Raw genomic sequence first — 23,775 nt, 5'->3', positions numbered from 1 at the left:
AAAAATAAAATGACTGTATTTTTCTTGCATTATATTAGTGTAAAATATTTTTGATAATGAACATTTTTCCTGTGACGACAGAATTAATAATATTTATATTATAAATAATCAATAATTAATATTTATGTAAATATCGATTGAGAAACATTCACTGTTTATAAACTTTAAATTAAAGCACATTTGTTTTAATGTAATTTTGAAGCAACTAAAAGTTTAAATAAGATCGGCTTTAGCTTTAATTTCTTTCAACAGCAATTCTTTTGTTCTGAGCAGGCTTACCGAAAGCGGTGAGAAATCGAAGCGAGAATGTCGGAAAATTTGGAAATTTTTGACTCCATGGTTTATTGTTGGGGTTCCGTTCAACTGATGTGGTTTGTTTTTGTTAAAGAAGTCGATCTTCCACCTCGATATGCTGAGAAAGGTATTAATTAATACAGTAATGAAAATCTCTTCTAAGAGAAAGATATTTACCGAAGTCCACTTTCAGTGGGAAAAAAGCCGCACGGATCCAGCGGCCCGATTATGACAGGCATAGAATCAACATCAGTAACGATGGGCATGGAAATGACTGATGTGCCCTACAATGTCACCAATGTTATTTCCGCCCCAAATTTTAAGTGTCTTACTGCAGCTGCCGCATTCATTAATGGTAACATTAAGCAAATACGAACGATCATCATCTATTTGATAATATGCTAATTATTTTCATAAGGATACCAAGGTCCAGTAAAAGTAGGTCAGAATGCTTTGAACATCAAAATAGACGGAGGTTTGAGCTTAACAAATGCAGCATTTGAAAAGCATGAAAAATTTCAGTCGCTCGTTGCTGAAAGTGGATATAATATTGATAAAACCTACAAGTATGAATGAAATTGTCATAAACAGATTCAACAATCGTTTTTAAAATAATTTTAAATAAAATTTATATTTGTATACTCACATATGAAAATTTTTATCACTTTTCTTAATATTCATAATAATATTTATAAACTTATATACATCAATCCTAAAAGATATGAAGAATTTATGCATTTTTTAGAACTGTTGCCGAATTTTCAGCAGAAAGCAGCTTGGAGACGCGCCTTGAGGTCACCTTGGAGTCATTGAGAAAAACTTTTCCGGGTACTTGGCAAGATGCAGTGGCAATATTTGTGGAAAAATCTCTGCACAGCATTTTGGAAATCGTAACCATCAATGATCCCGTTCCGTTGGAAACTTATGCTGTTATTGGACGACCAGCTTCTGTAGAGGATGATGACGACGACGACGACGACGATGAATGAAGTTCAAAATGCATAATTTACTGATCGGATATCTTATTATCCATCTTATTATCACATTTATAATTTTTCATTTATGATGCTAATTATTTTCTTAAATTTGAAAATATTTCAAATTATCAAATTGCAGATAAAATAGTTTCAACTTTTACTTTCCATGATGCCATAATTGATGATAATAACGGAAAAATAAATTATTTTTATAATAAATATTAATAAAATATTATAATAATTGTTGTTGCTTTTACTTGATTGCGTGTACTGTAAAGATGTTTTTTTATTTAAACTTAACTAATGGGTTGTGTTGCCATGGCAACGCAACTTTTAGTCGATTAAAAGTAAACCGCCCGCCCGCCATTTTGCCCAACTTTTTTTCTACCTGGTCAAAAATTTTCGTTATTCCCTCAACAGCAATCTATTCTTCGTTATGTTACAAATTTTAACTGATAATACTCATCTTCAACTGCTGCAAAACCAGTTTTCCGGTGGGTCGATGCTGATGAAACGATGATGAAATTTTTGATTAAAAACACCATTTAAATAATAATAACAACAAATATAATAATAATAATAGTAATAAATGTATCTATGGTGTAGGAAAATTTGAAATAAATTTTTTATATCATTGTTTTAGATGGGTGGGAATATTCATTTTAATGCACTGTTGTTGTTGTTGTTGTTAGTAATAATTGGAACTGATACTCTATGACAGACAGTATTTGTGGAAAAAAGTGAAACTAATTTGAAATCAAAAATTCAAAATAATTCACGTGGAAAATGCAAATTTTTCAAATTAATGCGTTTCAACAGAACCAATACTATTTTTATTCAGAAAATATTCTCCGTCTCTGACAATATTGGTATGCTTTGTATGCTAATTTGCCAACAATTAATTGTTCTACTTGCATTCCATTTATAAGTGCTTTTCACTTGAAAAATGGGCTCTCACATGACATGATACCTGTGCCATGATATAACAGCTTTTATACGAGCCACTGGTAATGTGATCCCCAATGTACGATTGTTCACTTCCAAGAATCCCTGTTGCCAAATAAACTATCTGCTACAGAAGGATTGACTTCAAAAATTTGAACAATGCAAAAAGTATAATTAGCTTGTTTGTTATCGGCACTTCTAACAGACGCTCAAATAAATGCCGTTAATTTGCCACACAAGAGATTGAGAAATATTCAAATAACTTTGAAATGACTAGATATAAAATCAAATGGCCGAACTCGTTTTTTTGCATTTGTGAAAATCAGGGAGGTTAAATAGAAGTTCAGAAAAGATTCTAATGCGAAAAGTTGTCATTTAATTATAAGCTATATTTTCTTTAATAATATTAATAAATATATTTTTGATAATGCAATGTCGTTTTTCCAGTCTCTTGATGCGACTGAATTTATCTTTGTTTATTAATCTTTATATACATAATAATGATAATAATCATAATCATAAATATGACTGAGTTGTCGTAAAATTTGGAATAAATTCCTTAAATCCTCAAAATGAGTCTGGTAGAGTATGAAAACAATTTTGTTTTATATCAATAAACTTATGGAAACTCAACCCTTAAACAAAATCTTGTTTATATATATTAGCTCTCACTAAAATAAGGAAAACACCGGGAAAAAGAAACTTTGTCTTACCCGTGAGTCTAGATATTGTTCAATGGAATGTCATCTAACTTCCTTTATTTTAAAAAACAAAATCTGGAATTTGAATTGTAAAAAAACAGATTATCTACGTATTTTGTGAAAAAAGTGTTTCTTGTTTAATATCATGGATTTTTTACTTTAATGTTTACAATGTTTTTCTATATGAAAAACAAATCCATGCTTTACGCCTGCCGACAGTTATAACCCATAAGAGATAAGATCAGCGTTATCGCAGAGATAAGATGGATAATCTACATGTGTGATGGAGAAATATAGATAGAAAATCAATGTTGTTTGTTATCTGTTGTTGGTTAAAATTATATGAAAATGCATTGATCAGCTAAATCATAGTCAATGCATTTGTTATTGAATGTTCAACATTTCTTGTATCGTTGAAATACAAGTTCCAATGTTGCCAACGGTTGCAAATGCAAATGGTAAAGCAATGGCAACTTAATGTTCGATATCCCAGTTTAGTTTGTATCTTGAAAAACACAATTTACACAAATTACACAAAATGTATAAATAACTTTTTCTATGTAAATCAAATTCCATATTTTTATTTTTCATTCAAATAAAACCGAGAAATAAACGCAATTACACTGGTCGATGATGAAAAGGAAACTTTGTAAAAATCCAAATTCTTTGGTGGCAACGAAAAAAATTTGAAGAAATCAGGTACGCTCAAATCAGAAAAATATTTCGATGCTAAGATTTAGCAGTTGCCACTGCTATTTTTAGCTGAACAGCTTCAGCTGTGGTCAATTTATCATTTCCTTTTGTGCTTATATCGCAATTTTCAATTCATCCAATGTGACAAGAAACTTGAATAGTTTCTGACAAAGGTGTATGCACCATATGCATAAAACTAGTAAAATAGCATATATTTTATCTGACGGGCGGAAACAACTGTTTGTTGACACCTTTTCGAACAGCATATAAGTTCTCAGGTTGAGGAAAGTTTTATTTTTCTGTTCCGTCCCTTGTACTCAATATAGCTAATATATCTGAACTATGCCTTGTACTAAATCGTGGTACGTAGCATGTCCTTTTTAGGGTATGCAAATTAAACACTCGTAAAAAAGAGAAATATTGGAGATGTTTACATGTATTATTATGCGCTGAATGTACAGCATGTATTCCTTGTTATTTGAGATTACTTTAGTTTGGTTGTTATTTACTGATGTTGTTGCTGCTGTTCGATAGTGAAAAATAATCACTATTGAACATATTATTTTTTTGCGTTGTTTTGGCTGAGTAATTACTGTAACATTTTATATGACGTTACTGTAATACAATGAAATACAGAATAATGATAAAATTATTTTTATAGGTTAAATTAAATGTAAAAATTATTTTTAACATTATTCACTAAAAACTATTGTTCGTACAAATTGTTGATTGAGAAAATTTCCTGTTACGGTAGTAGAATCATTATGCTTAACTATCTTTATATTCCTACTGTATTGATATTCCTTGTCACGTGTCCATGTCAGAAGTCGGTGTGTTGTATTTACTGTAGTTTAACGCGCTCGTATTGCGTGTTCGTTTGTATTTGGTCAGTAAATAGCAGCAGACTCTATACTGATGTACGTTAACTGATCACTGAGACGAATCTCACGTAAATATGGAACAAGTTATGGGCCCAGCAGGCTTCCTCTGCGGTAAGACGAATTGATTGTTGTCTGTATCCAGTGGAAAACATTGTCCTTTGTACGTTAACGTTTACTCTCACACTGCATTCGTCATGAACACCACCGTGAAAATCGAGCCATTCGGTAAGGAAAACTACGAGACGTGGAAATTGCAGGCTCACGCTATATTAGTCAAGACCGATCTTTGGGAAGTTTTGTGAGCGGCACAAAACGAAGGTGGAAAATTGTCAAAGATGACAAATCATCATTGGAAGCCGCACTTAAATGGGCATAAGGCAAAAGCTGAAACGCCTCATTCTCAACAAAATGAATGAGGAACAAAGCATGAATGTTTTCCTGAAGGAATTCTTCAATTTTGTTGCCAATTTGAAGGCCATGGACTTGGAGATAGCAGATGACCTACTTTCGATTCTCATGCTTTACGCTATTCCAGATTCGCATGAAAGCTTTCGAATTGCGATAGAATCTCACGACTAGTTGCCGAAACCAGAAGGCTTACAGATTAAATTGTTGGAAGAATATGAAGCCCGCAAGAACAGAGAATCGAAACATGATGATGCTCTATGTTTACCAGAAGGAAGTCTCAGTTGAAAAATACTCAGCCTCCGATTGAGTAATCTCATCCGAAAGACAGTGAAAAATGGTTCAAATATAAGTGCCATCGCCTTGGAGAGTAGGACACATGGCGAAAGATTGCCGAGATCAAACTTTGCTCGTCAGCCACAGCAGCAGTGAAGAAACACTCAAATGATCCCATCAGAACAGCTACCCGGACAGAACGTCTGAGATTTCCCTTCGCATAGGCGGCCGATCCCATTCGAAATGGTCCTTAGAATCAGCAGCAGCATTTCATATGTGCTCTAACAAGGAAATATTTCACTCCATGAAAACTATGAAACGAGCATTGAGCTTTGCGAATAGCAAATCGACTGATATTAACGGAACTGGAGCGGCTAACTTGGAAATCCCAAGCAGCGACGGTTTGAGAAGCGTTCAGCTGGACAACACACTCTACGTCCCTGACCTTAGGTCGAATCTACTTTCAGTTGCAAAAATAAGGGATTCGAAGTGATCTTCCAAGAAAATTCCGCCATAATTACAAACCCCAACCTTGGAACGGTTTTGGTCGCGTACAAGGACTGTGATTTGTACTGTGTCGAAAGTCCGTCGTTTATAGCAGCTATCGCTGAAAGCAATGTCCCTCCATTAATGGAATGACACAGACACCTTAAATCATCTGAATGAAAAGAGCCTCCTAAGCTGGGTGTGAAAAGCTATTTGGTATGAAAGATGGGCAAAGAAAAGCTGCCGATGCTGATTAAGTCGCTGATGCACCTCAACCTATCTACCCTCCAAGATAATGCGTTCGCCGTAAGTCTACTCAGTTAATTCAATGAGAATTATGGCAAGCAGCAATGGACTGTGGCTGAAGTGTCCTTTGCTCTTTGAAGAAGACAGAAAATTATGGACTGCGTTTCCAGAGAAACTCACCAAGAGCCCTCATGAGATTTTCAAACGCTGACTGGGGCGGAAATTCTGATAACTGCAGATTCTACGCTGGTTACGTTTTCAAATTTGGCAATGCCGCGATCAGCTGGGAATCAAGGAAACAAAAGAACCGTTGCACTGTCCAGTACGGAGGCAGAGTATATGGCATTGTCAGAAGTATGCAAGGAAGCAGTGCACCTCAAACGGAAGGATCGAAGAAATAACCGGCATAAGCAAGTCAGTAAATTTGCATAGTGGCAAACAAGGTGCACTCAAACTGGCAAGGAACCCAGTATTCCACGCGAGAAGCAAACACATCGACATCAGATACTAGTTCACTGCAAAGTGACACCGGTGATAAAGGATGAACAACTGCGATATCCACCTGCGGAACAGATGCTGCCGAACATTGTAGCGAAATGCTCGTAGATGTGCTGCAACATATTGATGGTTGAGAAGATTTCCTGTTATGGTAGAAGATAAAATTATTATGGATGCCCTTAAACTGGCAAGGAACGGTCTACTCCCGGTGTTGACTTCAAAGGCATGGCGCTCGACATTTGATTGGCTTTAAATTTCATTGGTTTTCCACCTGGCTAAATTTCATTAGTTGTTGTTGCGATGAGTTTTATTCGTTGTCAGAAACCTAAATTTTTACTGGTTGTCGTTGTAATGCGTACTATTTGTCAAATTTTGATTTTTTTTAATGGTCAGTTTTCTGATATTCAAAGCTTTACTATTTATCTTCTGTATATTCTTTAATCTTTACTATTTATCCTGTATATGTACTGATATTCCTAGTTGTTGCGTGAATGTGTTAGTAGTATGGTGTATTCTCTGTTGTATAACTTGCTCGTAGTGTGTGTATTTGTGTGTGTGTTTGTTTATATTAGTCAGTAAATAGCAGAAAACGCTATACTGTTGTACGTTCACTGATCACTGCAATCAATGTTACCGAAATATACAACAAGTATAAACTTCACCACAAATAATACATTAAAAAGGCGAATGATAAAACGTCATAAACTTAGACTAGATCAAACAATGTAATTTTGGAATAATAAAAATTTTCACTACTAACTTTACGTCACTACTATTCAAGTTACGTCAGCCTAAATGGGAATATTTGAACCAATGGAATAAAAGCATATTGCAGCTAATCACAACTAAAGAATTTGAATCAATGAACAATTAGATTAGGAAAGCCAATAAGACAACGTTGTGAACGACCAATAAGACAAGGCAGTCAACAACCAATAACAAAACACGGTGAAGATTTAGAATTGGATTGGACCAAATCAAAATTTAAACTTTCCAAGCAAATACATTTTGTTTAAATTAAAAAAAAAGGCATTTGTTTTAATGTCACTTTAAACAAAATATAGGCATGAATAAGATTGGTTTTAGTTTTATATTCATCAACAATTCTCTTGTTGTGGAAGAGTGCAGTAAAACCGGATACAGATCTGAACAAACATGGTGAAGTGCAACTGCGACTCTTTTGACTCTTGGGTGTTCCATTGGAATTCTACGCAAATGTTGTGGTTTGTTATGGTTGAAGAAGATGAAATTCCTAATCTATCTCTTGATGCAAGTAATCATTAATACAGCAATGAACGTTCTTCTCAAAAATAATAATATTCAACGTCATCGAAATTTAGACAGTGACCAAGAAAACGTGTGGAACTCTTCGTCTATAGCAATGACAGAAGCAAAATCATACGCGATGGGCAGAGCTGCACGCTATGAAAAGTACAATATCACTAATGTCATTTGTGCACCAAGTTTGAAGTGTGTTAATGTAGCAGATAATTTTATCAGAGGTAAAATCATACTAATAAAAAATGATCATCATGCATTTCACAGGTTGTTGATTGTTTTGTTAAGGATTCGAATGTGGTAATAGCGATGAAAAAAAACAATTGAAAATAAAGATCAATGGAGGGTTGAGTTCCACTGTCGAGTGTTATTATTTGCACAAAGAGTTTCGATCACTGGCTATTGAACGCGGATATCGTGTTGATGCAACCTACGAGTATGATTTAAATTTTTACATATAGACCTTTAGACTTCCTACTTTAGATAAGTTTCAATAAAAGTTATCTTTTATATGCTCATATTGAGATGAAAATTTCTGTCTATTTTGTATATATTTTTAATGATTTCAATAAAGGCATACAAAAGGGTGCTGAAAATAAATAAAGTATTTATGAATTTTTTAGAGAATCCGTTGAATGGCCAGGAAGTAAAGTTATTGACCCATATGTTAATTTGTTGTGGCGGATAAATGCGATAGTACAGTCGCTGATGATGGAGTATACAGGTATAAGGGAGCAAATGGTCGCTCTGTTTGTAGACAAATCTGTGGAGAGCGTGCTGACGAGAGTAGCTGTTGGACCACCTCTACCGTTCATAATGCATGTTCCGCCTATACCAGAAGATGTTTTGGCTGAGAATGATATGAAAAAATGAAGGCATAAATGTCATCAATGAAAGTTACTGATCGGATATTTATTATCCATTTCATTATTTTCACAGCAGTTATATTTACGTTTTCATTTATTATGTAAATTATTTTCTTAGAAAGTATTTATTAAAATGAACAATGAATGTTTTTTATAAGCATCATTTTATTCAAAATTATCAAATTGTTAATAAAATAACATAAAATTATGTTTCATTTGTTTATATGCGCGCGAGCTATGCTAAATGTTGGAAATTAATAAGCTATTTTCATAATGAATTTTGATTTAGAATTCTATTAATTGATACAGTTTTCAATTCATTATTTGTAAAGTAACGTTTTTTAAAATTTTCACTGCATGCATGGCTTGTATTGTCACGGTTACACAACTTGGTTAGTTAATTTGACGAACTCTGCCTCTAAGTGGTCAAAATTTTTGTTCTTCAACAGAAGCTATGCTTCACTTTGCTAAGCACTGGAAGTGATAATACTTTGCTCCAAGTGGTACAAAACCAATTTTTCAGTGACACGATACTACTAATTTTATTTTTGATCATAAATCACCATTTACATAATAATAATAATAATAATGGTGATACTCATAAAAGTGACTGAGTTGTTGTAAAATTTGAAATAAATTTGTTGTATAACTTTTGCAGATGTGTAAAGGTAATGATAGTACTGTTACTGTTTTAGTTGTTTACAGTTGAATGTGATGCTCAAGAACAAATATTGTATGTTGCAAAAAGGTGAAATTAATTCGAATTAAGAAAATTCAAAATCAGTCTGATAGAAACATTTTTTTGTTTCAAATCACTGCGGTACAACAGACACAGTACCCATGCCAAGAGAAAATATTCTCTACGTCTGACAATATGAATATGTTTTGCATGCAGATTTATCTACTACTATTCTTTTTGTTTGGAAAGTTCATTTATAAATTTGTTACGACGAAATTATTAATATTTATATAAATAATGAATACTGGATTAATATTAAATATTGAAAAATTTAATGTTTATAAACAAATACGCTTACTTTAAACTAAATCACATTTGTTTTAATGTTATTTTAAAGCAAATAAAAGTTTAAATAAGATCATCTTTAGTTTTAATTTCATTCAGCAGCAATTCTTTTGCTCTGCGCAGACAACTTGAGCGGTTCGAATTCGTAGCTAGAATGGAGGAAATCGATTTGGAAAAATTTGAGACATTGGCGTATTGGTGGCAAACGATTCCAATTGTGTGGTTTATTCTAGTGGAAGAGGACGATTTAATACGTCCACGCTCCAACGACAAAGGTAATCATTAATACAGTAATAAATCGTCGTCTAAAAAACGATATTTACCGAATTACACTTTTAGAGGGAAAAAAGGAATACGCATTTAGCGGCCCGCTTTTAACAACCATAGAATCAAGATCACTAGAGATGGGCACAATAGCCAGTAATACAAAATTCCACGTCAGCAGTGTGATTTCAGCACCCAACATTCAGTGCGTTGCTGCTGCTAATAGTTTCATTAAAGGTAGCATTATGCAAATACGAGTGATCATCATCTGTTTGATAATTTGCCAATTATTTTCATAAGGATACCAACGTAGCTTAACATTCGCGGAGCAGGAGTTGAATATCAAAATTGAAAGTGGTTTAAGCAAGACACCCATCGCTTTCCACCTGCACAAAGAGTTCAAATTGTTTGCTGCCGAAAGTGGCTATAATGTTAGCGAAACCTACAAGTATGAATTAAATTGTCACAAATAGACTCAATAACCGTCCTTGAAATAATTTTCACTAAACTCTATCTTTGTATGCTCACATATGAAAATGTTTATCACTTTTCTTCATATTCATGAAGTTGTACAAAATAATTCTAAAAAATGAGGAATTTTCATATTTTTTAGAACTTTCACAGAATGTCCGCAGGATTCAAGTTCCTCTTCGTCTGAAAGTTTGGAGCGGCGCATTGTTGCCACTGTTGAAAATATAGTAAAAAACGTACCAATTTCTGTGGGAAGCACAGTGATTGTGTTTGTAGACAGTTCTCTGAAAAGCATCCTCAAACGCTTAGGCCTAAAGGAAAAGGGACCAACGGATAAATGTACTACTAGTTCAACAGCTTCTGCAGAGAATAACAAGGAAGATGAAAACTAACGGAAACAATGCAAACAATCATAATTTATTGATGATATATCTTATTATCCATCTTATTATTATTATTATTATCACATTTATAATTTTTCATTTATGATGCTAATTGTTTTTTATCAAATGCATTTCCAAAAATGACAAATTAATATCTTTTCATTACAATTATATCATTAAAATTATCACATTTTTAATAAAATAACATAAAATAAAATAGTGTTTGGCTTGTTTTCATGCGCATAAGCTATGCTAAATGCTGAAAATTAATAAAATATTTCCATAATAAATATGGATATACAACTGTAATAATTGATACAATATTCATATAATTGTCTGTACTGTAATGTTGTTTTTTTTAATTTCATTAAACGCGTGGGTTGTGTTGTCATGGCGACGGAAATTTCAGTCAAAACGACCCGCCATTTTGTTTATTTTTTCTTCTATATAGTCAAAATTTTCGTTGTTCACCAAAATGAAACTTATTTTTACTTTTGTCACAAATTTCAACTAATAATACTCAGCTCAAAGTGCTGAAAAACCGGTTTTCCAGTGCCTCGGTGCTACTAATTTCATCTTCGATTATAAATTTAAATTTACATAAAAATTATAATAATCATAATCATAAAAATGGCTGTGGTATAGAGAAATTAAGTCAACTACTGGTTGAATATTAGCTGACAAGTCTGGAATTAATTGAGATTGAACAAATTTGAACAGTGAGTGGAGTCTTTGAGTAAAACTGAAGTGAACCTGAAATGGATAGTCAGTGTCCTGAAGTTACTGTCGTTTTATGCTGATTAGTTCGCCCGAGTAGCGAAGCAAAATTAAAGACAATCATGTTTTGAAGATCTTTTTGTAGTTCAACAAATTATGAATATTGAATATTATAATTTACGCTGAAATCAGTTTATTCCTTAATGTTGAAAATATAAATTGTTTAGCTTTAAAATAGACGGACAAGATTATTTTAAATGCATTCCAGAAATGGCTAATCTGTTGAATATTAACAATCCTATGTTAGAAAATAAAAAATAATAAACTAAATAATAATAATAATAAATAATTCGATTCATTTAACGTAGTTTGAATTTATTTTTCCGACCTCCAAACTATCTCTATGACAACGACGTTTTTTGACCGCTTTTTTTTCGTGCTGATGACTGAAAGTTCGTCACATATTCTCAGCTACATTCAATTAGCATCGGATATTGCATTTTTTGAGCAATTTATTCAAAATTTCCCGCTTCTCGTCTAGAAACTGCTTATTCGGCTGATACGTTTATTTTTCTCATCAAATTTGATGACAAAGGTAAATTTAAGTTTGGAACCAGGACCACAAGACAAATGCAAAACTACAAGTCATTTAGCAGCAGCAATACTGGGAAGATCAAGAGCAACACCAGAGAAGATCTACACCATTTTGAAACTGGAAATATTCATTTTTTCAACATGCTAATTAATTATGAACAGTTTTGATTAAATTAATGAAACTTAATGAAGGGATGGCGCAGTTCGCGCCAAAATTTGACCTAATTTTCCTATTGGTCGTTGAAACCGTTATTTTATTATAGTTTCGCGCCGTTGTCTTATTGGCTGAGTGAAAGAAGCTCAGTACAGATTTCAGTTTTCACTCATATTACACTACATTAGCCTTTTTTATGAACACATTAAAATACAATAATTACATCTTTACGATGTTCTAAAGTGCATAACAAAAGCAGGTGTGATGAGCTACTGTTTTTTACGGCACTATAGATCATCATGCCAATTGAATATAATTTATTTGAATTTTAAAAACAGAAAATACTTTCATTTTGAAATTTTGGTAATTTAAAGTCAAACGGGAAAAGATATGGATGCTAATGTGGTCATCATACCAATATTCCTATTGTAGTTGTTTACAACGGAAGCCGAAGCTGAAGGGCACATACTGCACTTAACAAAGGACTTCAACTAATTTTAAATCAAAATTCCAGAATAACTCAGGTAGAAGATAAATACTTTGTGGTATAAAATCAATGCGCCACACAAAACCTAACAGCCACATTAAGAGAAGATATTCCCAACGTATAACAGTGGGAAGATGTTCTGCCTGCAAATTCACCAAACACTATTATGAATTTAAACAGTTCATTTATGAATGGTTTTCATTTTCATATGTGGATTTTATCAAATATGGCAGCTGTACCGTGAAATAACCATTTTGGTATAAGCTAGAGGCAAATGTGATTCGCAGTGTGCGCAAATTCACTTCGAAGATTTTCAAATGCCAAATAAACTGCATATTACTTTCGGACAATGCTAAATGACACGTTCAAATATAAGTAATATATCACAAAGCATAACCAGCTAGCTAACAGTATTTATAGCCATCGCTCAAATAAATATGGTTAATTTCCGTACAGGAAACTGAGAAATATTCAAATAATTTTAAATATGACTAGATGTGAAATCAATTTACAGAATTAGTTTTTCTGCATTTGTTAAAATTAACGAGGTTAAATAGAAGCTGAGAAAATATATTAATGCAAAAAGTTACAATTTAAATAATGGGTGTATTTTCTTTAATAATATTAATGAGGTATGTTTTTGATAATAAATATTTTTTCAGTAAGAACAGAATTAATGGTATCTATATTTATACATTAAATAATGAAAATCAGCCAAATTATACCATAAAAAAATTGTTGAAGTTGACAGGCAGGTACATTTATTCCTTATTAAATATCCATTCATTTATTGCCACGTCACGTTAAGCGAATTAAAGGTTAAAATAAGCTCAGCTTTATTTTTATTGTCATTGTTTAAAAGTTCTTTTGATGTGAGTAGGTGTTGGAAAAGTGCTGTCTGTTGTAAACAAGCATGTTGTCATCTGATTTGAGCACTTTTGATTCGTGGTCGGTTCGATGGGATGTTAGAAGAGAGCTGTGGTTTATTCTAGTTGAAGAAGATGTACTTCCTTTTCTACGTCTCGATGCAGGTAATCATTAATACTGTAAGAAACCTTCTTTTCAAAAAGAAATTTACCGTAGTCTGAATTTAGCTAGAAACCAGGCAAATGTAAGGGAATCTGAATTTCCGTCAATGACAGAAAGCCGATCACGAGCCATGGGCACAGCATCACAAAATGCGCGGTTCAATATTACTGATGTTTTTTGTGCGCCATCTTTCCCCTGTGTTACCGCAGCTGAAAATTTTATTAAAGGTAACATTAATCTAATAAGCGACCATCATGAATTTCGTAGTGTGCTGATTATTACTTTAAGGTTTCGAACGTGGAAGAAATGATGGCAGGAACTATTTGACTATTAAAGTTGATGGTGGTTTCAGTCTGTCTGTCGATGGTTATTATTTGCAGAAGCAGTTTCGTTCACTTGCTGTTGAACGTGGATATCGTGTTGATGAAACCTTCGAGTATGAATTAAAGTTTTATAAATATTTTTTCATTCGTACTTTGGATAAATTTCAAAAAGTTTATTTTTCGCATGCTGAGATCACTTTCATAAATTTTATCTGTTTTGTATATATTCTTAAATATGTTAATAACATGATACAAGATAGTGCTGGAATGCAATGAAAAATGTATGAATTTTTTCAGATCTTCCGTTAAACGCCCAGAAAGCAGCATTTTTGACCCTTATGTTAATCTGCAATGGCGGATAAACGCTGCAGTTGAATCACTGAGAACGAAGTATTCATGTTCAATGAACGAAATGGTCGTTGTATTCGTGGACAAATCTTTGGAGAGCGTCCTGAAGGAAGCATTTGTTGGATTGAAGGCAGCGGTGAAAATTCATGTTTCTTCTGTAGGAATTTCCATTCTTACTCCGCAAATCGAAGAATGAAAACAGCATTGTGATCACTGAAAGTCTACTTATCGGATATTTATTATCCATCTCATTATTTTCACAGAAATTATATTGATAATTTTTCATTTATGATATAAATTGTTTCTTTTTGATCGAATGTATTTCCAAAAATGGCCAGTCAATGTTCTTTCATAACAATTTCATTATTCAAAATCATCACATTTTAATAAAATAAAATAAAATGAAATAAAATAGTGCTTTGTTTATTTTCATGCGCATAAGCTATGCTAAATGCTGAAAATTAATAAAAAGATGGTTTGGTTTGCGCCAAAATTTGACCTAATTTTCTCATTGGTCGTTGAACGCGCTATTTGATTGGACTTTCGTGCCGTTGACTTATTGGTTAAGTGATACAAGCAAAGTACAAGTTTCGGGTTGTTTTCCACCTGCACCGCTTTCACCCTCATTGTTTTGGTGACTGACTCTTAGAGGGAAAATAATGAAAATATTCACTGTTCGAGAATTATGTAGAGTTGAGCACTGCACCAAACCGCTGAAAATTAATAAATTATTTCCATAATAAATATAGATATACAAGTGCATTAATTGATGCAACTGCCTTATGATTATCTATCCTGCAATGATGTTTTTTAATTTTCACTAAACGCGTGGATTGTGTTATCATAGCAACGCAACTTACAGTCAAAACAGCCCGCCATTTTGTCGATCTTTTCTTCTTTGTGGTCAAAATTTTCGTTGTTCACCAAAATAAAACTTATTCTTACTTTTGAATTGATATAAATACTTATACTTAAATTTGAATTGATAATACTCAGCTTAAAGTGCTGAAAAACCGATTTTCTTGTGCCTCGATGCTACTAATTTCATTTTTGATTAAAAATCTCAATTTACATTAAAATTATAATAATCATAATCATCAAAATGGACTAGTGTAAAATTAATTGAAATTGAACAAATTTGAACAATAAGTGCAATCTTTGAGTAAAACTGAAGTAAATGTGAGATGGATAGTCAGTGTCCTTAAGCTGCTGTCGTTTCATGTCGATTATTTCCCTCTTGGAGCCGTATATTACATAAGTTATAAGCAGATACGGATTATTCTGTGAAAATAATACATTATTATTCATTGTTATTCAAGGATTGAATGATATGTTTATTACTGATGATAGACGATAGAAAAATTTCTTTTATAATAACGGTTGTAATGCAAGAATATGAGTATATTGTAAATACTTCGTACGATTTAGAAAATATTTATGCTTTGTTTACAGTTAGTTGTTCACAGACGTTAGTTCTTAATTCTATTTTGATTTTATTCGTTTTGAAATATTTCACTATGAAATTTTCAGAATACTTTTCGAGCTACTTTAGTATAACTTGTAAATGTTTTCATTAAAGTCAAAGAAATATATTATTACAGGATAAAACCTTTTCTCTGCATCATCTTTTAAATCTTTTAACATTTTTGCTTTTTCGTTGATGGAGGTTTCATGAAATCTGTTATACGCATTTGAATGCTACCATCTTTGTTTGGTACGTGGCAATGAATTTTAACGTTCGTTTCCATAACGTTGCATTCAACAGGCTTCAACAATCTCGCAGCCTAAAATTTATTTGCGAAGTAAAATTGCAAAACAATTTAATGCAGAAGCATGAGCGTCAATATATGTCAAAAATATACTTACAACAGTAGATGGATATTCATCTGGATTTAGCCATTTCAACACGTCCTCATCGGTTTCCAAAATGGCAGGCATCCGTGAGTGAATTTTCGACACACTTTCGGATGCATCCACGGTGATTATAACGAACGAAAAGCCTGCTTTGTCATCTGTCTGAAATATTTCAACTTTAATTTTGAAATCGAAATGAACTAAATACCTGATTGTTTTCAATAAATATGCCTGCCATGTGCATGAGTCTTCGGTTGTATCGTTCATCTTCTCCAAGAACTTTCATGCTGTATTCTGGTGGCGCAGGCAAAAACACGAAATGTTTTTTATTTGTGTCTTGACAAGTTTCATAATAACTAAAAAATGAAGTTATAATAATGACAATAATAGTATTGAAAAAATATTTTCAACCCGTCTGCAAGAATCACGCAACGACGATTCATCATCATAGCTTCTTCATACTTCTTTACTTTGAAAAGATTGTCAGATCGTGCATTTATCATCAGGTATTTTGAAGGTGATGTACACAAGTAGCCCCAGTTCATAAGTGCAATATTTAATTTGAAATTACAGTTTAGTGATGGCATGAGATCAATGCCTGTCTTGTTTGATACCAATACAGCTCTAAAATGAATATTCGCAATACATAACAGCGTTCACTTCATTTGACATCCCTTTAAAAGTTTTAATTTCTTATACACCTTCCCCTTTTTACATTTATATCAACCCCTCTTAAATTTAATATACTTAATAAAATTTATAATATCAGAGAAAATAATACTAAAACAAATTTTTATTAATTTACATTTTGCAAAAAGAAAAATTCGCTTAAAATTATAATACTTCTTTAACAATGGCTTGCCTCATGGTTCGTGGAGAACATGTAATAGCTGCAGAGTGTCTTGCATTTGCAAGCGTAGTAATCCATTTTGCACGGTATTCTACTTCGTTTCTCTTATAAACACAGGCATAACACAATTGATTAGCCAATAAACAGCTGAAAATAAAATTATTTTTAGATAAAATAACCAATTTTTTATCTTACCAAGAATATCCGCCGCACATTGTAAATTATTATCGTAGCATTAACTGAAAAATATGTAAACTGTTAAATGAGCAATAAAGGAATGTAATTTATTAGAACATTATCACGTTATTTGAAAATTGCATAACTGCATTGAACAGCTATTTTCTTATGCATATTTAAAAATATTTCATGATTTTTTTCGCTACAGTAATAATTAAACTACAGGTTTTAATTTAACTTTTTCGTTAATTAATATTGATTGGAAAGTTACATATTCCATATACATATTTGTTTATTTATTTATGACAAGTTTTAACAGAATAACAGCTAATGGTTCATGATTTATAATGATGTTTATTCATTACAGTACTTTCTAAAGTTATATATTTATACAATCCACATGTTTTCTGATATTAATTAATACATTTATAGAATATAAATTTTTTACAAACCAAATGTATATGACAATGTAAACAAATCGTAAAAACAATAGAAACATATAACACAAAGTATACAGACATTGATATTACATCATTATATTGAATATTATTCACTTTTATTATTAGTTCCACTAATCTACATAATCTTTTTAATAAAAGTTTCAGAGCTGTTCATCATCGACTACGTTAAAACAATTAATCACATTTTAAATTACAAAACGCAACAACAAAATATTCGCATTTACAAATAATTTTTAAAATTTTTAAGGAATTATGCTACAATAAATATGATATGATACCAAAAAGCAAACAAACGAAGAAATATATCGTATTTTATTTTCATTTTTTAACTGGCAAAAGAAGGCGAAATTCACTTGGAATTTCGTCTTCCCGGTAAGGTTTATCAGAAAAAAACACTCGGCGCAAACGGCAATTTGCATAGATAATGATGCGTTGAGCTTCAATGAAATTTGTCCCATATGCACGTTTTGTAAAGTCCATTAAATTGAACTGAACAGTGTTCCATCCAGGTTCCATTCTCAAAGGCACAGTGCAAATTTCTGGCTTTATTCTGCAGCAAGTTTGGAAATTATTCACACAAAATCTTCTTTGCACCCCAGTTGAGTCGAGAACATGTATTTCGAATGAAAAGTATTTTTCCATATTTCTAATTGTCAGAATTAAAAAGGGAAGCTTTATTGCCAGGACGTCTTCAGAAGAAATAGGGCATGATATGAATGTTTCACAAACAGTGTTTGACGACAATTCTATTACTTCTGATTTTATATCGCCATCTTCGAGTCTTTGAATTGTTCCCTTGGAAGCATGCTTATCCCAAATTTGCAATGGATTATTTCCAAGACTGAAAAGTAAAGATAAGTATCCACTTTGAAAAGTGTTCCGTAGCATATTCAGTGGTTTCAATATGTGATACTGTACATTTTGTAAACTTCAAGTATAATTCCTATTATCCTACATCAAAGTAGATAAACAGCCGTTTGTTTAGTATTTATAATTAATATAATTAATAAAATTTTAAATAAATTTTTTACTTATTAAATTTGACACTATCAGGTTTCGACAAAGTACTTTGAAGTAAACCATTTATTTTTATTTCTGAAAGTTAATTTAAATAAATTCTAGTATAATTGAGTGAATTTTTGGAAGTGTAAAATTTTTGCCGTAAATATGATCTTAAATTTTTTATCTCAATGTTATTATTCTTCTTTTATCTAATTTATTGTTATTTTCGTTATATTTAAAAGTATAGCATTTAATAATTTAAACGCTGACAGATAAAACTTTAAAAAGTCTAAGAAAAATAGAAAATACATAACAGCAATAATTTCAACATTAGTATCAACTTAACAAACCAAGAAAGTGGCAAACAGTTTACCTGCGTTTAGAAATTCTTGAAGTATAACTGTAACAGTGGCCAACAGAAATAAATAAGATAAATAAATATGTATTTTTTGTAATTTTACAGAATTTTTAAATAAATTTTTTGATTCAGTTGATTTTTATGCTGCTTTTAATTTCGTATTTGACAATCAATTAAAAAATAGAGTTATGTTTCTGAAAGTTTTTTTTTGAAATAGTACTTAAATCATAGCATTATTTTAAAAAATAGTATGTTTTAAAATCATAAAAAGTGTTTATGTTTTAAGAAATTGTTTATTATTGTCACTTTGTTGTAGTTTGTTGACTTCATATTAATATTAATACCTGTCTGTCATTCTGTTTTGATACTGTAATTTATAAAAGAAAGTCGTATGGGAAAAAGGTAGTTGCCCTGTGTGCGTGACGTATTTTTGAGGTATTTAGCACAGTGTTTTTCATTACTTATTTTGGTAAGCATGACATCAGCGTTTACGTTTGAAGCATAAGTGAACAGTCATTCGATGTAGGTCATTCGTTCTTGTTTTCGACTTATTTGCTGTTATTTAAACACTGACAGGTTTCTTTTTGTTTTTAAGTATTCAACACTGTATTACATGTTATTTTATATTTAATTGTTTTGTAATCCATATTATGAACTATAGCTTAATTATTTTTGATTTTCAATTATTTTATCTCTTCAGAACTTGTTTATCAACAATTCATTGTCGAGGAAATGCATTGCTTTTTCATTTTCACCGTCACAAAGACTGTTTATTTGATTAACACTAGATGATGATAATGCTTGAATAATAATTTTGCTGTTTCTGTCGTTTAGCAGCCATGAAGAAGTGGTTGTTTGCAATAATTATTCTGATTGTCACACTCAGTAGTCATATGACTGCCTTGAAGGTGAAGCCCACTAGTAGTCGTGGATCATGGTTTAAGGGCTCATCCCGAAATACTCCGAAGACAAAGCCAATGTCAACAAATTATGGTCATTATGTTGGCACACCCAAAATGAAGCCGAAAAGTGGAGGGTATAAGAGCATTATTTTATTTTGTTATTTGCTTTGAACGATGACAATTAGTATTATAATTTTGTAGCTTGAAAGGCATGATGACTGGTTCCACTGCGAAAAAAGTGGTAGCTGGACTTGCCGCAGCTTATATTGGATCCAAAGTTGCAAAAGGTATTGGACGAATGTTGATGTACAATGGTCATCCATATTACTTTGGTTCAGACTATTATCCTGGTTTAGTAAGTTGGTTTATTCAATTAATAAATGAATGAGATGAGTTAAAAATTCACTGAAAGTACAGATTAATTGCGCCATTGTACATTATTTTTTAAGAACGTTGATAACATTACGTATTGTATCTGCAGTATTCAAATGAAGCTTCTGTGAAAAGTTTGATAGTTGAGGAATTATCAAATATGCAGCAATGCAATTTTGTCGGTTCCAAAAATTGCATCATTCTTTCAGTCACGTCGTATAATACTTTAATATGAAATTTGAACACTTTTAGTCGTCATCATCTAAAATTCGTTGCGAGTACACGTTGAGTGGCGATGAGGCGAGTCAATTTTCTGGTGGTGGTGCCAACGTCACTCAAATAATATATGAGTAAGTATATTATTTTCTTGTCAGTTTTTTTAATTTTAGCTAATTGAAATTGCTTTGGAAGCATTAAATTACAAATGAAAAAGAAACATTAAATTAAGTGTTGACATTTTGAGAAATATGACCATTTAACCAAACCATGTCACATTTCTTGAATTTCTTGAAGTTAATCAAAAACTAGAGTTCATGTACTTTAATTTCTGTGCTGGCAGAATAATGAATGACTTTCTCTTGTAAATTCGAATTATTTTCCAATTTAAATAAATGTAGAATAAGTAATTTATTCGAACATGAATTCTACTCAACTATCGTTTCCAGTTGTTTAAAGATTGATATTGATAAGCAAAATTAAAATAGTGTAAATTTACTTTGAAAACTATTGATAAAATGTAACCGAGATCGTGAAAGATTATTTTAGGCATTGGTGTTGATTTTTCTAAGTGTATAATTTGAACTTTTTCTTTTTTTTGAAGATGTGATGCACGTACGCAACGTTGCTGTGGAATTGAATGCTGTAGTACGATGATGGGTGGTAGTAGTGGTGGTTATTCTGGTGGATCCAACAGCTGGTGGGGAATAGTGTAAGCTTTTGGATTACATTTAAATTTTATTACTTAATGAAATTGAAAAGTGATTTAATAAACATTTGTCTTTTTATAACTACGAAATGAATGTAATTTCATTGTTTACGTTTTGTTGTAAGCAGGATTATTAAAAGTATTCTTTAATTACAGTGATTAACGTTATTTTTCTTTGCCATTTTTTCATTTGAAATATGAAATGATGATGGAATTGCTTTACAAGTGATTCTCGTCCAAAGAAGAGTGTTTTTCAGGTTCATATGTTTTTGTTCGTCTTTTATGCTTTGATCAATCTACTTGCACATCATTGAACAACAAGTGAACTTCTTTTTCTGCATCCCAGGTTTACGGCCATGGTCAAGTAGTTTATTGACAAAAAATGCCAACTGACTTTGTTTTGCTACTTATTTGATTAATTAGAGACTTGCCAGTTGTTGCATATTGCTTAGATGCGAGTTCTGTGTGTGTTGTCTTTATGTACAGTAGCATTTTTAGTGAGAAAAGTGTTTTAGAAATAAAGATATTGTAAAATTTGCTAATGGAAAATTGAATTATGAAAATTTCTAATTTTTAAACTTGCCTTTGTTTGAAACATGAAGTTTTTTTTAAATATATTTCTTTTTATAGATTTGGTTTGATCTTTACATTGTTGTTTGTTGGGTGTATTGCATTTCTTGTTTACAAATCATCGAGGCGTTTTTTGGATTGCATTTGCCCGACAAATCACAGTCAAGAAGAGACGTATACACCGGTTGGTGTGAATCCGAACGTGCCTCCTGCCGCTCCATACGGCTCCGCACCATATGGCCAACCTCCTCCACCAGGATATCCAGCTTCTGATGGAATGCCGTCATCCGCCGGATATCCACCACAAGCGGCTACCTATAGCGCCTATCCACCTTATCCAAATCAGCCTCCACCTCCATATGGTTTTAAACCGTGATCATGATGCTGTGACGATTTCAAGCACTTTATCATATTATTACTATTTTTGTGAATCTACATCAGTAGTGATGAATATTATATTTGTTAATTTGTCTTTGTTCAACCATGTTCAGTATTTTTCTGTGTTGGTTTTTTTTATCAAATTGTCTACCAATGTTGCTTTAATAATTTTACAATGGCAAGCACTTTTTTAACAGTTTAGTCTAGTTTACGTTTGTGATGGTGTGCCTATGTCGTTCATTGAGCAGTATTAAAATTTTAAAAAATAAATCAGCATGCTAACATCAGAGTGATTACAAAGGACGAGAGCTCACGAATTTTTTAGTTATTTTTTTTGTTCCTTAATTGCTTCTTTTTTCTTTTTCAATGGTTTTAAATTTCTTGTTTTAATAAATGTTTGTAGACGTTGTTCAAAAGCATTCGATTGCGCTTCAACTGGACATAAAGCTAAACGCATTTACACGAAAATAAATTAACATAATAAACAGTTAAAAACATAACTACATGGGTGATACAAGAGTAAGAATAATAAGTAGATTTTTGTTAGATTAAAAAGGCTTCATCGACAAAATCCAGTAAGGTTTCCTCGTCCTCGTGATGGCAGGACTTGCACAGACGCTTGCACAACGTTTTACTGTACTGAAACAGCACATTGCATGGAAAATGAAATATCACCGCCAAATTCAGCAAAATAAGAAAAACGACAACGATCGGGATAATGAAGCCAAACGCAGATTTGCTAACTATTTCATAATTCTGATTGTCGGTACTGTTCTTCGCTTTGTATAGTTCCCAAACAAACCCAGAGGTGCTTTTCCTATGAAACATATTATTTTAAATTTATTAGAAGCAGATGAAAAAAAATATTCTTACGGAAACAACACAGAAAAAGCCATAAACAAACATATCGCTTTCGAGTCCATATGGCACGATTCACCAGTGCACCAGACGTGCGAAAAATAAATGTTCAGTAAATATGAAGCTTTTAACTGCGTTGCAATTTAAACCAAAGCTTAGTTTAAAATTTCAGCACATCAAATATTTTTTTAAATTAATAATAATCAAGTTCAATAATTTCGTAATTAGTCTTCTTTTCCATTGTCCCAGTTTATATTTATTTATTTATTTTTAAAAAATAAGTTTCATTTTTTATTAATTGAAATTTTCTGTCGTTTAATTAGCAGAATTTTCAATCAGATATAACAATCAGACAAAAATAACAATAACAAGGCAAATCTAGACAACAAATCAACCTTGCAACTATTCACATTAACATTTTTAGCAGTTTGGCAACGGATCATCGTATAATTGTAAAATTTTGTCAACGCTCTGTCGGAATATCACTTTTGCATGTTCAGCTACGAGCAATTTTTCATCCAGCGTTGCGATTCCCGTTTAAGCCGCCCTCACGCGTGATTAGTGAGAAAGTCAATCTCGCCTCTGCCAGCCTAAGTGCCAATTTCCATTACTGCTGAAGCCAGATTCCATGTTGACCGAACTCGTACAGAAAATCGAATAGGCGATCAGCGGTATTCATCATGTATGCCTAATTCTGGTTTCGTTGTAGTTTTTCACAGGATACTTGC

General features: G+C 32.1%; 10 protein-coding genes across 10 annotated transcripts; 7 read left to right on the top strand and 3 right to left on the bottom strand.

Annotated features, from left to right (window-relative positions):
• The first annotated feature begins 306 nt into the window (after positions 1-306).
• Positions 307-2,199, top strand: Tsp_08815 (hypothetical protein). Its single transcript, XM_003374040.1, has 4 exons — positions 307-421; positions 488-649; positions 1,060-1,244; positions 2,113-2,199. Exons 1-4 carry the CDS (start codon positions 307-309, stop codon positions 2,197-2,199), a joined length of 549 nt encoding a protein of 182 aa, XP_003374088.1.
• Positions 2,200-4,532: 2,333 nt separating this feature from the next.
• Tsp_08814 (toxin-antitoxin system, toxin component, RelE family) lies at positions 4,533-5,410 on the bottom strand. The gene is made up of 3 exons (XM_003374039.1): positions 5,302-5,410; positions 4,997-5,087; positions 4,533-4,755 (listed from the first exon to the last, which is right to left on the bottom strand). The coding sequence occupies exons 1-3, from the start codon at positions 5,408-5,410 to the stop codon at positions 4,533-4,535; spliced, it is 423 nt and encodes a 140-aa protein (XP_003374087.1).
• A 66-nt stretch (positions 5,411-5,476) lies between these two features.
• Tsp_08813 (conserved hypothetical protein) lies at positions 5,477-5,811 on the top strand. Its single transcript, XM_003374038.1, is given in 2 exon segments — positions 5,477-5,622; positions 5,640-5,811. 2 exon segments carry the CDS (start codon positions 5,477-5,479, stop codon positions 5,809-5,811), a joined length of 318 nt encoding a protein of 105 aa, XP_003374086.1.
• A 363-nt stretch (positions 5,812-6,174) lies between these two features.
• On the top strand, positions 6,175-6,510 carry Tsp_08812 (conserved hypothetical protein). Its single transcript, XM_003374037.1, is given in 2 exon segments — positions 6,175-6,318; positions 6,337-6,510. 2 exon segments carry the CDS (start codon positions 6,175-6,177, stop codon positions 6,508-6,510), a joined length of 318 nt encoding a protein of 105 aa, XP_003374085.1.
• A 1,047-nt stretch (positions 6,511-7,557) lies between these two features.
• Positions 7,558-8,553, top strand: Tsp_08811 (conserved hypothetical protein). Its single transcript, XM_003374036.1, is given in 4 exon segments — positions 7,558-7,675; positions 7,692-7,904; positions 7,969-8,116; positions 8,304-8,553. 4 exon segments carry the CDS (start codon positions 7,558-7,560, stop codon positions 8,551-8,553), a joined length of 729 nt encoding a protein of 242 aa, XP_003374084.1.
• Positions 8,554-8,907: 354 nt separating this feature from the next.
• Positions 8,908-10,697, top strand: Tsp_08810 (hypothetical protein). Its single transcript, XM_003374035.1, has 6 exons — positions 8,908-8,938; positions 9,252-9,294; positions 9,670-9,845; positions 9,910-10,071; positions 10,135-10,282; positions 10,448-10,697. Exons 1-6 carry the CDS (start codon positions 8,908-8,910, stop codon positions 10,695-10,697), a joined length of 810 nt encoding a protein of 269 aa, XP_003374083.1.
• A 2,570-nt stretch (positions 10,698-13,267) lies between these two features.
• Positions 13,268-14,536, top strand: Tsp_08809 (hypothetical protein). The gene is made up of 6 exons (XM_003374034.1): positions 13,268-13,272; positions 13,303-13,395; positions 13,574-13,671; positions 13,735-13,896; positions 13,958-14,105; positions 14,290-14,536. Exons 1-6 carry the CDS (start codon positions 13,268-13,270, stop codon positions 14,534-14,536), a joined length of 753 nt encoding a protein of 250 aa, XP_003374082.1.
• Positions 14,537-15,977: 1,441 nt separating this feature from the next.
• Tsp_08808 (conserved hypothetical protein) lies at positions 15,978-18,765 on the bottom strand. The gene is made up of 6 exons (XM_003374033.1): positions 18,728-18,765; positions 18,036-18,523; positions 16,606-16,816; positions 16,403-16,550; positions 16,207-16,356; positions 15,978-16,124 (listed from the first exon to the last, which is right to left on the bottom strand). Exons 1-6 carry the CDS (start codon positions 18,763-18,765, stop codon positions 15,978-15,980), a joined length of 1,182 nt encoding a protein of 393 aa, XP_003374081.1.
• Positions 18,766-19,881: 1,116 nt separating this feature from the next.
• On the top strand, positions 19,882-22,187 carry Tsp_08807 (conserved hypothetical protein). Its single transcript, XM_003374032.1, has 5 exons — positions 19,882-20,078; positions 20,146-20,299; positions 20,569-20,666; positions 21,137-21,244; positions 21,872-22,187. Exons 1-5 carry the CDS (start codon positions 19,882-19,884, stop codon positions 22,185-22,187), a joined length of 873 nt encoding a protein of 290 aa, XP_003374080.1.
• A 545-nt stretch (positions 22,188-22,732) lies between these two features.
• On the bottom strand, positions 22,733-23,490 carry Tsp_08806 (conserved hypothetical protein). Its single transcript, XM_003374031.1, has 2 exons — positions 23,417-23,490; positions 22,733-23,006 (listed from the first exon to the last, which is right to left on the bottom strand). The coding sequence occupies exons 1-2, from the start codon at positions 23,488-23,490 to the stop codon at positions 22,733-22,735; spliced, it is 348 nt and encodes a 115-aa protein (XP_003374079.1).
• Between the last annotated feature and the right edge of the window lie 285 nt (positions 23,491-23,775).

Source organism: Trichinella spiralis (genome assembly GCF_000181795.1).
Source record: "Trichinella spiralis strain ISS 195 chromosome Unknown Scfld6, whole genome shotgun sequence".
NCBI classification, from domain to species: Eukaryota; Metazoa; Nematoda; class Enoplea; order Trichinellida; family Trichinellidae; genus Trichinella; species Trichinella spiralis.
This window is presented reverse-complemented; position numbering and strand designations above follow the sequence as displayed.